At 42.8% G+C, this 12,593-nt stretch overlaps 1 protein-coding gene across 1 annotated transcript in view; it reads left to right on the plus strand.

Moving 5' to 3' along the window:
- The window catches only part of RFWD3 (ring finger and WD repeat domain 3), a 22,172-nt gene extending 10,219 nt beyond the window's left edge, over positions 1 to 11,953 (plus strand). The window contains exons 7-13 of the mRNA XM_059857207.1: positions 825 to 939; positions 5,573 to 5,801; positions 6,981 to 7,131; positions 9,313 to 9,489; positions 10,146 to 10,360; positions 10,617 to 10,834; positions 11,456 to 11,953. Coding sequence (XP_059713190.1) covers positions 825 to 939; positions 5,573 to 5,801; positions 6,981 to 7,131; positions 9,313 to 9,489; positions 10,146 to 10,360; positions 10,617 to 10,834; positions 11,456 to 11,599 — 1,249 coding nt within the window. The 3' untranslated portion in view covers positions 11,600 to 11,953. The remainder of the gene's footprint in view (positions 1 to 824; positions 940 to 5,572; positions 5,802 to 6,980; positions 7,132 to 9,312; positions 9,490 to 10,145; positions 10,361 to 10,616; positions 10,835 to 11,455) is intronic.
- Positions 11,954 to 12,593: the final 640 nt, after the last annotated feature.

The raw sequence follows: 12,593 nt of genomic DNA on the forward strand, positions 1-12,593 counted from the left end.
AGCTGTAAGGAAATGACAGAATTCTGTGCTTTGGAACATTCAAGACTAGGTCTGTGCATTTGCAAAATACTTAGGCAAGCTAGAGCTCCCTGCACATGAATGACAGAAATAACTGGAATATTGCAGCTTTTGACATACAGAATGCAGTGGGCAACATAGACCAAGTGTACAGCTAATTTTAAGGAGCGTTGGTGTGTCTTTTCCCACTTTAGCTATTCCTTCATGTAAACCCGTATGAAAGAGAAATAAATTTAAGTAACCTAACCAAAATGCTGCTGCTAAATGGTGTGTATGAACTTTTGGGCTCAAGGTGAGGTAGTAAGTGGGTCTTCTTTATGGGCATTCACAGAGAATTTATCTGTATCATTTTTTCTGGTACAGATATGTTTTCCTAAAATACAAGATTAGCTACTGGTGGTAGAGAAGCTTGAAGATCTTGCTGTTCTATAGTTATGCTATGATGTGCTGTGTTACTGACACAGTGTATTACATGGACATAATGGTATAGGATTTGCTCAAGTGTTTCTGTAGGGGAAAGAAAATTGATTTCTTTTTCACTCTCCTCTGCTAAATTAGTCCTTTTGGAGAGGATGAGGAGAAAGGCTGTTGGAACAATACTTGGAGTGAGTCATTCAGAACAATTGCATAACTGAATATCTCAAGGTGAATGTGTTGGGTTAGTGCTGTACCAGGTTTTCTGTGACTGTGGATTGGCCTGAACAGGACATATGGTGAGATGAAGTTAGAGGGCAGGAGCTGACAGCCCAGAAAAGTATCCAAGATAATACCTAGTCCTAAGGATTGCTTTCCTCTCCTTCCTCCAGCTCTTTAGAAAAGGAGCAGATGCTGCGGAGACAGGCCGAGCTGGAATCTGCGCAGAGCCGTCTCCAGCTCCAGGTGCTGACAGATGAATGCAGCAAACTCCGCAAGCAAGTTCAGGTGAGTCTCAAGCTACAAATACACAGAGTGTTTCTTTCTCTTCAGCCTGCATCTTCCATCTTCCCTTAGAGGTGAGAAGACAGGATTCCAGTTTTAGTAATCATCAAGATTTAGTAAACTCAATTGGTGGATCATCCCAAGCTGGTAAAGACATCCTGGGCTGGAATATTCATGTGTGCTACAAAAACTCTAACTTTTTCTTGTGCTTTTAAGACTTAATTGAACTTGCAGCACAGCACTGGAGTTGTTTGGCTGCAGATGTTGCAGGTTCCCCCTCAGGTTTTGGGTGCCTGAAGAGGCATGGTAATAAAGAACCAGACTTAGTCTCCTTGTCTTTTGTGTAGTTGTATCAAAATAAGCTTTGGAAATCTCTGTAGTAAACCTGCAATGCAACCTATTATCACTAGTTAATCAAGAGTCTTTGAGAAGCAGTTTGTGAAGAGGCATGGCTACTTGTAAAATCAAAAGAAAACAAAAATACCCTAGGGTTTTGGGGTTTTTTGAAGGTTAGTCAGCATTTCAGTTTAACATCTGGTACCCTGGGACCTGGCCTGTCAAATAGGGGAGGCTGTACATGGCCTGAGCAGCTGCTGAGAGGCATCTCTTAGGGCACAAATTACTGACTGTAAATTAGGGGTTGTTGAGCTACTGCTTCCTTCTGGCTTATGCAACACTGAAATATTTTGTAACCCATCCTAGCTGCTTTTTCAGGATTCCTATAAATTATGGACTCTGCCAGCACTTCAAACTGTGAATTAGATGGTCTATTCCACCAGTGCTAGGTTTTCCATGAGTCTGTTTCATTGCCAGTTTGCTGCCTTTTGTTGAATGAGGCAGATGATATCCTCTCACTCTCTAGCAGCCTGCTTATTTTTAGGCTTTTCTTTATTCCTGGAATTTTTTTTATAGCTTTGGCTATTCATATCTGTACATTAAACAACATCCTCTTTGCTGAAGTCTTCCTGTGTAACATAAGATAAGGCTTTATAAATTCTCTACATTTCTGCATGAAGCCATATGCTCATCATCACTAATAAGAAAATTGGTCCACTACAAACTTTGGCTTAAGAAAAATGCAAATAAGATGAAATTGCAGGTCCATAATGTTTTTCTGCAATTCATTTGGTCTTAAATGATGGAGTATCCAGTCTAACTGAGTTGAAGTCACATGTTATAAAGATTAAGTACCCTGTGTTCTTTAAGCTCTATTTCAGTATTTATTACTGCATTCATCATTGTACTGGAGTGATTAATGCAAATGCTGGAAGCAATTTTAAGGTGCTTGTTTATACTGTGAATAAACTGGAAGTAAAACAATATACTGGGGAGCAAAAAAGTCAGCAGGAAGTCCACAAAAGTCTTTAACTTGTTGGATTGCATTTTGAGCAGATACCTAATGAGCTCCTTGTTTTATGAGAAGTCATAGAGTAAAGTAACTACTAGCATAGAAGTATTTAGATTGGGAGGTTTCTAGCCCAGCCCTGGCTGGGTGATTGCAGTGCAGGGTTGGGCTGTTCAGGGTTTTTTGTTGCTAATGCACTTGAGCTGTGCCCAGCAGCAGTCATGGCACTAGCTATGACCTTTTTTTGGGTTTGTATGCATTTTTCTGTGCTCTTACCCATTAAGAGTCTTGTTCATTGTACTTTATTATTGAAGTATGTAATGTTATTGAGACTAGGAAATTGATGTTTTTTAAGTCTTTAGCTCTATGAAAATACATGAGGAAATGAACTTGAAGAGAGCTCTGGAAGAAAGCCCTCAGGAGTGGGGGCTGTGCTGAGCTGTGTCCTGCCCACCACACAGAGGTTCAGGCTTGTGTTTCGGAACCAATGCTGCTGACACCTTTTACCTTTTAATGTTTTTCCTTTGGGAGCAGAAAGAACTTGGGAATTAAATGTGAGCTACTGCAGTACTCCTCCTGACTCTGCCAGCATTTTCAGTAAAAGTAGCTAATGATAAATAAACCATCTCTGCCTTCTAGTATTAATATTGCTGATCAGCTGGGGTAGGAGGTCTGATTTTTTGCACATGGGAAGCAGTAGCTCTCTTTGGATATGGAGCAGGAAAAGGAGGACTGGCAGGGAAATTACAGGAGACTACATGTTGCTGTGGAGAAGAAGGTAAATGTAATTGTGACCCTTGCAGAGATCAATTTAGGTTTCTTGATGTAATGGAAAAGGTTTTTTAAAATAGGATTTTCAGAGCATTCAAAAAAATTGAATGGCAAAATATCAATAAAAATTTGTGTATTCAATACCTCTAGAAAAAAAATAGGATAATTGTTTTATTGAATAAAAATTGTTCAACTTTGTGATCTCTGTGTTCACCTCCAGTTGATGTCTGGGGAAGTGGAAGCTGGTGTTTCATTGCTGCTGTTTGTAGTGAAGCAGTTAGAAATGCTCCACCTCCTTTAGACTGAATTTGAACCCAAACTCCAAACAGATGTGGAAGGTGGAATATCCGCAGTGCTGCACCACAGCTTGAGGTTGTCCTGTCCTGTTTTTCTCTGTTAAAGGCAGGGTTGGGGCTGTGCAGTGGCAGGTGTGGCTTCTCTAAGAGCTCTGTGGGAAACAGCCAAAGAGTGACAGTCATTGATACCTGCTTTTGTCTTGAAAGCTGCATATCAGCTATTAGGGCTGTAACCTAATAACTCGAAACTGTTCTGAATTTATTGTAGCTGGTAGCTTTCCTTTCCTATTCATTGTGCTCTTCTGCTTTTCCTCCTGTATGTTCCTCAGGACCACTTTAGCTCTATAGCCCATTCTTTTCCCCCCGGTGTGACTGTTCATTCATCACTGCAAAGGTGAGCTGAAATCTAGAGACAGTCATAGCATGTGCAGAGAGAGGAGTCTGCTCTCAAGGCCATTAGTTGACACCAGGCATCAGGAAAACTCTGCAAGGCATCTTAAAGGAAAGTATAGGCTTTTACATAATGAACAGAATGTTCTTTTGAGCACAATTAGTGGAATTTGTCTGCAGCGGAACATTTTTAATCACCTTACTAATGTGCCTCCAGTAAGACTTCCTGATTCTGCTGGGTTTGTCCATTGTGTTTAAATGTAAACATTGTACTAATAATCCTTGTGATTTTAATTGCCTGGTTTCCATTGTAATAACTTGTATGAAAGTTGAATGTTGAGTGCAGGTGACAAGGAGAGTTTTGTAAGGTCCCCAGAGCAACAGATAATTTGAATCTCTTCTGATCCCCAGTGGTTGTGGTGTCCATCCCTCACCTTTCAGAAATACTGTTTATAAAATTTTTAATTAAAAGTTGCTTTCTTTTAAGTTACCTGTGTTTTGACTGACTGCTTACTCTGAGCCTGAAGCTACAGTTTTCATCATAAGCATCCTGACAACCCTCACACCCCTCCTTCTTGCCCAGGTTGTTTTGTCTTTTCTTGCTCTAATAAGATGATCTGTAGTCTCCAGCTTCCTTTTCTTTTTTTTTTTTTTCTTACATTTTTATATTCCCTTGGGACATTTGTAATGTACTTGATGCCAAAGAGATCAGACCTCTGTAAAGTATCAGAACTGCTCTCCTCTTGAGCAGCTTCCAAAAGTTATAGGTCTTGATAACTATTAATGTCGAATTTGAACTTTGATCTTGCCTTTTTGAAAATTGCTGCCTTTGCTTCAATACAGGTTAAGTGGTGGTGTCTGGTTCAGTATGAGGCTGACTTGAAATTACTGATATATTCATAATATCATTCTTATGACCCTTAATTGTTTAAAGATTACATAGTGTTTGAAGCAGAACCTGTGTTGCTCAGACAACAGAAAGCAAGTAGCAATTTTCCTTCAGTGTACCTTCTCTCTTAAATATCCCTAAGATTCTGTATTGTCTGGTTTTGACCTTGGATTACATGATGGTCAAAATACTTTTTGGGAAGGGACACTTCTATTTGACTCACAATATGCTGATGCCACTACCTTGATTCCCACCTCACCCCTGATGATCTCAGCAGAAAAAGGAATTCAAGGAATACCTTGTTCTTCACAGAAGCTGTTCTTGGCCATGCCTTTGCTGAATAGCCTTGAGCATTCATCAGTTGAGGTGGAGGAAAAGAGGGGAGGAGGTGGTAGAAGACAGAGCTGGAGCTCTTGAGAGTTGTGTTGTTCCTGGAATTTGCTGCACAGGGCTTACAAGAACAGGGTCATTGTCATTAAATAGACTGACTTGTTTCCTGCAATGCCCTTTGTGTTGAATCTTGGGCTTTTATTTTTTATGGGGTATTCTGGAAATTCTGGAAAATGGTTTTAATTGACTTTCTCTTGTGGTTTAGGGGCTCATAATACTTGGCAGTTCATTCCCTTCTAAACAGCATTGATCTGGTAATAGTTGTTACTGGCTTTTATGTGTTGCCCAAGAGTCGGCTCTTTCACAGGGTGTAATATATACAATAACAGACTTTGAATACATTTTGTCAGTATTTACACAGCATTTGAACGCTTCTGTTGCTCACTGTCACAGGCCATGAACTTAGAAATATAGTACTTCAGGAATAGCATGAAAATGGGACTACATTTCCCTCTTTTATCTGAGAACAAGTACAGTTGGAGCGCCTGAAGCAGAGAGCACAGAAGGTTACACTGCTGGTGATGCATTAAAGCTCTTTGGGTTCTTTCTTTGCAGGAGCTGAAGGCTCTGGTGGCCCAGTACAACATGAGCACTTCTCAGCAGCCCGGCAGCTCCCGCCCCTGCCTCGCAGGCAGCCTCCCCCCCAGCCAGAGCCAGCGCAAGTACCACTTGGAAAAGGTGTTCTTGGTGTCTCAGACTGGCAACTGCAGAGTGATGGCATACTGTGACTCACTGGGTTGTCTTGTGGTATCACAGCCTTCTCCACAGTCTACTTTTATTCCTGGTAATTAAGCAAGTCAACATTTGGAGGTTCAGAAGTACAAGTTAATGTCATTTCTGCTTTGTCCCTGCTCTCTGCTTTTCTGCTTGGCCTTTGCATGTGCCTTGTAGACTGAGAATACTTGAAGACTCCCCATACTTCATCTGGCCCCTGCACTGGTAGCCTCTACCTAGCAAAGGAGCTTATTTTCCCTGGCACTTCTAGAGCAGAATCCTAGCAGAGGGTCTGCAGCTCTACCACATCCACAGGAAGGTAAAAGATGTGTCCTGTGATCCTTGCAAAGGTGGACCTTCTGAAAGGAGAAGGGGCCAGGCAGTGGGGCCTGCAGAGAAGCTTCCAGTAGTTAAGTGAGAAGCGCTGCTTCCCAATTTGTAGGTGGATTGATGCACATGCAGCTGATTTGTCGGTACTCTTAAAAACAAACAAAAAAAACCCAACTAAAAGGAAACTCCTTTTATTATGAATGCCTGAATGCTGTTCCCTAATGAGGAAATAGGAAGCCAAGAAGTCACGGGCAGCCCTGATTTTGTCTCACTGTTATGTCCAGGGGCTAGTGACCTGACATCTGGACCAGTGCCAGTGGCTTTTGCAATGCAATACATGTGGCATTAGGAGTCTGAGAGTGCTTATTTGCCAAATGCTTTCTGACTGATGAGAGTTACTTTATTTGTTTAATGGGTTTGAGGTTAATGTGCCTTATCTAGGCATAACAAAGTGGTTTTCTGCATTTAACTGGTCTCATTTTTCTGGCATTTGTAGCCAGGACTGAATCTCTGAATGGAGGCTTTGTGGTGACTCTTGTAGCACGCAGGTTAAGTTCACCTGTACCCATTCTTTGCTGTGATGCTTGTTTTCTTAAATAGCCATGTAATCCTGCTCTTTGTGGTTTTATCTGTGCAAGAGTGTCTTTGAAGAAGCTGGCTAAAGAGCAGCAGGCCTTGTAACAAGAATTGTAGCACTGGTACTGAATTTGCTCTTGCTGACTGGGATCCTTAAGGATTTAGCTTTGTTGCCATTTGAATTAAAAAATGATTTGTGGCAGTTCTTATCCAGAATAGCAAATAACTTGTATGTTCATCCCACCACAGGCTTCAATACAGACTTCGTAGTTCTGGCATAGAATAGCCAGTTCTATGCATATGCTGCTTCTCAATAATCTGCTTTACCCTTCTTCTTTGGCAGGTTGTGGTGTTAAGATGATGAGCTTGGCCAACCTGAAGAGCAGCCAGTACATCCCCATCCACAGCAAACAGATACGGGGCCTGGCTTTTGGCACTCGAGCCGATGGTTTGCTGCTCTCTGCTGCCCTGGACAACACTCTCAAACTCACCAGGTGAGCCCTGCCTGTCCCTGCAGAGTTTGGCTGTGTGCAAGAGGTTGGGTTGGATTTTGCTCTGTCTTACAGCACTTGCTATTCTGCTTTCTGAAAGATACTGCAAAGATGAGATCGGGACTGCATATTCTTCCTGCATGGGGGAACTAACAGAGGGGAGGATTTATTGGTGCTTTTGCATCTTTAAGGTGGAGGTGTCATGGAGCTACCTCTCTGATTATTTTCCTATGGAAAACAAGTAATTCAGCACAGATTGGCCAACTGTGTTGAGAATAAATAACATAATATATAGACATGACATTTACTGTCCATTTGGTTTTCTTTTACTGCAGGGAAATGTGAAGCATGAGAACTTGTACAGCATAAAACAGAAATAAGGGGTAGTTAGGCTGGGCTCCTCCTTCCCTGCACTAATGTCGACTTTACTGATTTTAAACTTCTTGCAGATCATGGAATTCATCTGGCATATGAAATACATAAACAGCATTGTTGAGCATGTGTTAAAGGCTCTCTAGAGCTAGCAGAGACTTAAAGCAGTGGGTTGGAGACTAATTATGCAGCGACTGAGAGAAAAATGTGTCCAGTCCTGTTAGAATTTACAGTTTATGAGTGTGTTTTTTTGCTGCTCTGCTGCTCTTCAGTCTTAATCTTACAGTGCTTCAAAACTTTATTGGCTGATTGATTCTTATTGAGGTGTATTAACATGCAATCTGGCTGTCAGTATTGGGTTAGGCCACATAAGTGTCTGGTTTTTGACGAATTAGTCTTAATTCTTTCCCACAAGTGAAGCAATGAACAGAACTTAATCCTGCAACAGAAATGTACAGAATGTTTCTTTCTTGTAACCATGTTGAAACATTTGCTAGACCAGTTAAAAGTAAACAAAACTGTCTCTGATGCTGAAGTCAAGGTGTCAGATTTCTATCTGATTGAGTTGATAATTCTTTTCATGGTTTAATCTGAAGAGTTAGCAGGCACTGCAACAAGGAGACAGACACTTCTATATCTGCCTCTCACTCCTGGTTGGCTGCATCAGAGCTTGTGATCCTCTTGCTTTTGTGCTCGATCCCCAGAATGTCTTGGAGTTAGGTGTTGGCTTCAGCAGCATCTTCATACTTTTTTCAGTCTCCCTCTGAAAGAATAGTCCTTCTTTGGCAGTCCTTCTTTCTTCTCTGGTCACTAATTTCATAGTCATCCTCCCCAAAAGAATTATCCAAGATGCTTTTATGTCTCCTGCTCTGGCTTGCAGTTGTATAAAATAGCACTGTGAGTTTGTTTGTTTTTGGGGTTTTTTTTCATCCTGTTGTTTTGACCCAGTCACTGCTCTGGTATCAAACTCTCTCTTTCCCCAGCTAGATCTTTGTAGTTGTTCCCCTTACACTTACCTGGGAGCAATTACTTGTTTCTCTGGAGTCCTGGGCATAATCACCTTCCCCAGGGAGAAGCACATGTGTTACAAAGGGTATCTGGAGTTACTTTGATATGTGCAGTCTCCTGTGCTGTTCTCTGTGTGCAGATGCATGTTGACAATGCTGCCCTTTGCAAATACATCCTGATCTGATACCAACTTCAGCTGTTATTCTGGGTTGTGCCCCTCTGTGGACTCTCTTCTTCTTTAGAAACTTGATTTGTAGAAGGAATAATTAATACTGTAAATGTACTTTCAACTGTCCTTAGCCACTCGCTGTCTCACTCCTGCTTAAACTGGATTTTTTTGAGGCATAAATACTGTTCCTCTTGTGTAAAAAGAGAGGAAGTAATTAATGAGAGATGTAATCTGAAGAGATGAGCCCTGTGATCTCAGGAATATGTGGTATTACGGGACTACACCAGCATTGCTTCTCCTAATTGTTTCCAGAAAAGTAACTTAGCTTTCTCTTGCCAGTAAGGCAGCTGAGACCCTGCTGTGAGATTTCCTCTCCCAGTCTCCAAAGATCAAACTGGAAAAAGAAGCATTGGCCTGGAAGAATTATAAATCACTTGACAATATCCAAAGGATTATTCTGTTTGGGTTTTTAGATTCATGTCTGGAGTAAAGGAGGAGTCAACTGAGAATTCAGTCTAAAGAGAGATACTTTTGTCTGAAGACTTTAAAAAGCTAGATTAGCTTACTTTAATTGTGCAGTTTTCTCATCAGTAGATACTTGTGCAACTGGCCATCACTTTGCTTTTCTTCTGCAGCTTGGCAACAAACACTGTGGTGCAGACATACAATGCTGGCCGTCCCGTCTGGAGCTGCTGCTGGTGTCTTGATGATACAAATTATGTCTATGCTGGATTGGTCAATGGCTCTATCATGATATATGATCTGAGAGACACAAACTCTCATGTCCAAGAACTGGTCCCTCAGAAGTCAAGGTATGGCAGAAGGATTTATCATTCCTCTCAACTAATAAGCATCAACTTAAACACAGCTTCTTCCATAAATCACACAACAATTACAATAGCTTAAATTGTATTACGTGAATCTCTTGTCCAAAAATGCACATTTAGCACAAATGTGAGAGGTCTCTCATAAGGTCGTATGGTGTTTATATATGACTTACGCAGATGCCAAGCACTTGTGCTCAAATACACTAGTGGGTGTATTTCTGACCCTTGTGGGCCTTAAAAAGGGCACACAAGGGTCAGAAATACACCCACTGGTGCAGTATAAACAGAAGAGCTGAATTTGTTTTGGAGCTGGGTTTAGTATTTAATGTTGAAAGGACAAATTACAAAGAGATGTGATATTCTGATGCTTCTGTTTCTTATACTCTGGGAATCAAACGCCGATTTGCACTCATCTGATGTGTCCTGTCTGCTGCTTCTGTAAAATGTAGGGCTCCATAGTTAAACTGGATTTAATTTATACTTGACACATCCACTGGCACTCCTTGCTTGGAGGACCATCTCACAGCCTGCTTAGGCCCTTTCTTTGCCATGCATTTGGAGAGCTGGAGCTCTGCAGTAGCAAGCAGGATCCCATCAGAGCTGCAGCTGACAGCTCTGACTCTTGCCAATGACCCTTCCAGGTGCCCCATGGTATCGCTGTCCTACCTGCCCCGGATGGCCTCAGCCTCGCTGCCTTATGGTGGGATATTGGCTGGGACCTTGGAAGGAGCCTGCTTTTGGGAACAGAGAGCTGGCAACTCCTACCGGCCTCATCACCTGGCCCTGGAACCCGGAGGCTGCATCGATCTCCAGACAGAGATCAACACACGGCACTGCCTGGCCACCTACAGGCCTGGTATGTACTGGGGTGTCTGCAGGCTCTGACCACTGCTTCTCACTGCCCTGGGCTGAGCTCAGCAGCAGCTTTGATGCAATGGGCACAGCAGAAACACAGCGCCTGCTCTTACTAGAGCAATGAGCATCTGCACATTGAGAAAAACTGGGGCTGAGCAAAAGGGGGCAGCTCAGGCTGGTGCTGCTTGTATTCCTACAGATAAAGCCTATCTGTGAGTACATTTTTCAAAAGTTACCTTTTTATTTCTACTATGCAGGTAAAAATAACCCATGTATGCGTTGTGTGATGATGGAGCTGACTTGCAGCCCACTGACAGAGGGCTCAGAAGATGTGGTGTGTTCTTCCAACCCGGTTCAGACTTTCAGTGCTGGTCCCACTTGCAAGTTGCTGACCAAAAATGCCATTTTTCAGAGCCCAGAGGATGATGGGAGTGTCTTTGTGTGTGCTGGTGATGAGGCATCCAATTCTGCTCTGGTATGTCTTGCTCCTTTTGGTGTGATGTAGGGGTTTATTGCAGTTCTTAGGAGAGAAGCCTTATCAGTCACACCGTCAGTGTGATTTGGTGGGAATTGTCATGCACATTACCCTGTTATACTGCTGTGGCAGATGTAACTTCCTGATAGTGTGGGACTCCCAGTCTTAGGCAAGGCCTGTGGTCCCCATCTATCAACGGGCATGTAGGCAGTGAGCCCCTCTTGTCCCCCAGGGGAATGGGTTGGGCACAGTGGCACAACGGGGCCCTGTGAGTGGTGTAGCAGACTCAGTGGGATAGTTAGTGTGGTAAGCACTGTGGGAGAAGGATACAGGCTTTTTAGGGATGATGGGGAAGAGGACACGGGTTGCCTTTTGTATGAAAAAGCAGCCCAAATGCAGAAGATGGACAGCAGGCTATGTGACAGCTCATGAGTGGGGTCAGACAGGGTGGTCAGGGTGGCATTGTGCTGCAAGTCTGTTAAAGACCAATCAAGCGAGGTATGGAAGTAAGGAAAGGATCCTATGAGTAAATTGAGGAAATCTTTTCAGGAGAGAGGAAGGTCTGTTCTGGATAGGAGGGGGGAGTCCTGCAGTCCTTGACCTTGTCTGTCCCTCCCACAGCTCTGGGATGCTGGAAGTGGTTCCTTGCTGCAGAAGCTGCCAGCTGACCTGCCTGTGCTGGATATCTGCCCCTTGGAAGTGAACCAAAGCCACTTCTTGGCTACTCTGACAGAGAAGATGGTGAATATCTATAAATGGCAGTGAGCTGTCCTTACGCTTGCCACAGACTGTTCAAATATGCTGCTGATAACCCTTCACAAGTGGTCAGTCCTGCACTTGCTGCTTACAGGAAACAGGATCCATTACAGCACCTTTCTGGCAGTGGGGAGGAACTGGGATGTGCTGGTGCCCAGAGCAATTCCTTCTATATTCCTCTTTAGGCCTGCCCTTATTTCTTCTTTTGTCAATTTTTTTTAGTCAAACTCCACAAGCTGCCTCAGCACAGCAATAGTTCCTGGAGTGTCTCCAGTGTGTTATTGCACTTTTTTTTCGGCTGTGGATGCAGCACAGGGACTTTCAAATCTCTGCTACAAATGAATAAAATAAGAGGAGCTTGAAGACCTGAGACTCTCACTGCACTTTCTTGTGGAAGCTTGCCGTGATTGCTGGGTGGTGAAAAGGCATCTTGTAGCATTGCTGATACACAGTGTGAAAGCAAGTTCACTGCCATGGGGAGCACATTCCCAGTGTTCTGTTGAAGGTCTAGGGTCAGTTAGCAGTTATTCCCTAGCAAGGATGGATCCTGATTTGGGGCCATGGAGAGAACAGGCTTGAAAAATCTACAGAGAACCTTTTTCCTTTGTGTTTTTTTTTTTTTTTTTCCATGAGCGTATAATTTGCACTGTAATTCCTTAATTCTCAGCCTTCTTTGCCTTCTCACTTTCCTGCTTTACCTGCAAGCAAACTTGGGCAGTTTGGTTGTGGAATATGAAAATAGTACTGGAGAAGTACAGGTAAAAAGAGGGAGATTATTCTTGTACTTTTGGCTGCTGCAGTCCACAGTGCTCTTTCTTAAAGAAAGGAATGTAGTGAAACAGCCAGTATATTCTAAAGGAATGCTGGCTGCTTCTGTTGTTTGGGGGTAGCGGGGCTGGATTTTTTCTGTTTTGAGGAACCAGTGAAAGCTCAGGGATTTCATCAGCTTGTTTTTACTGACCTTCTATCTTCCTTAAATGACAGTTTACAGCTCCACAACTGG

The sequence above is a fragment of the Haemorhous mexicanus genome, chromosome 12 (assembly GCF_027477595.1).
Source record: "Haemorhous mexicanus isolate bHaeMex1 chromosome 12, bHaeMex1.pri, whole genome shotgun sequence".
Taxonomy (NCBI): Eukaryota; Metazoa; Chordata; class Aves; order Passeriformes; family Fringillidae; genus Haemorhous; species Haemorhous mexicanus.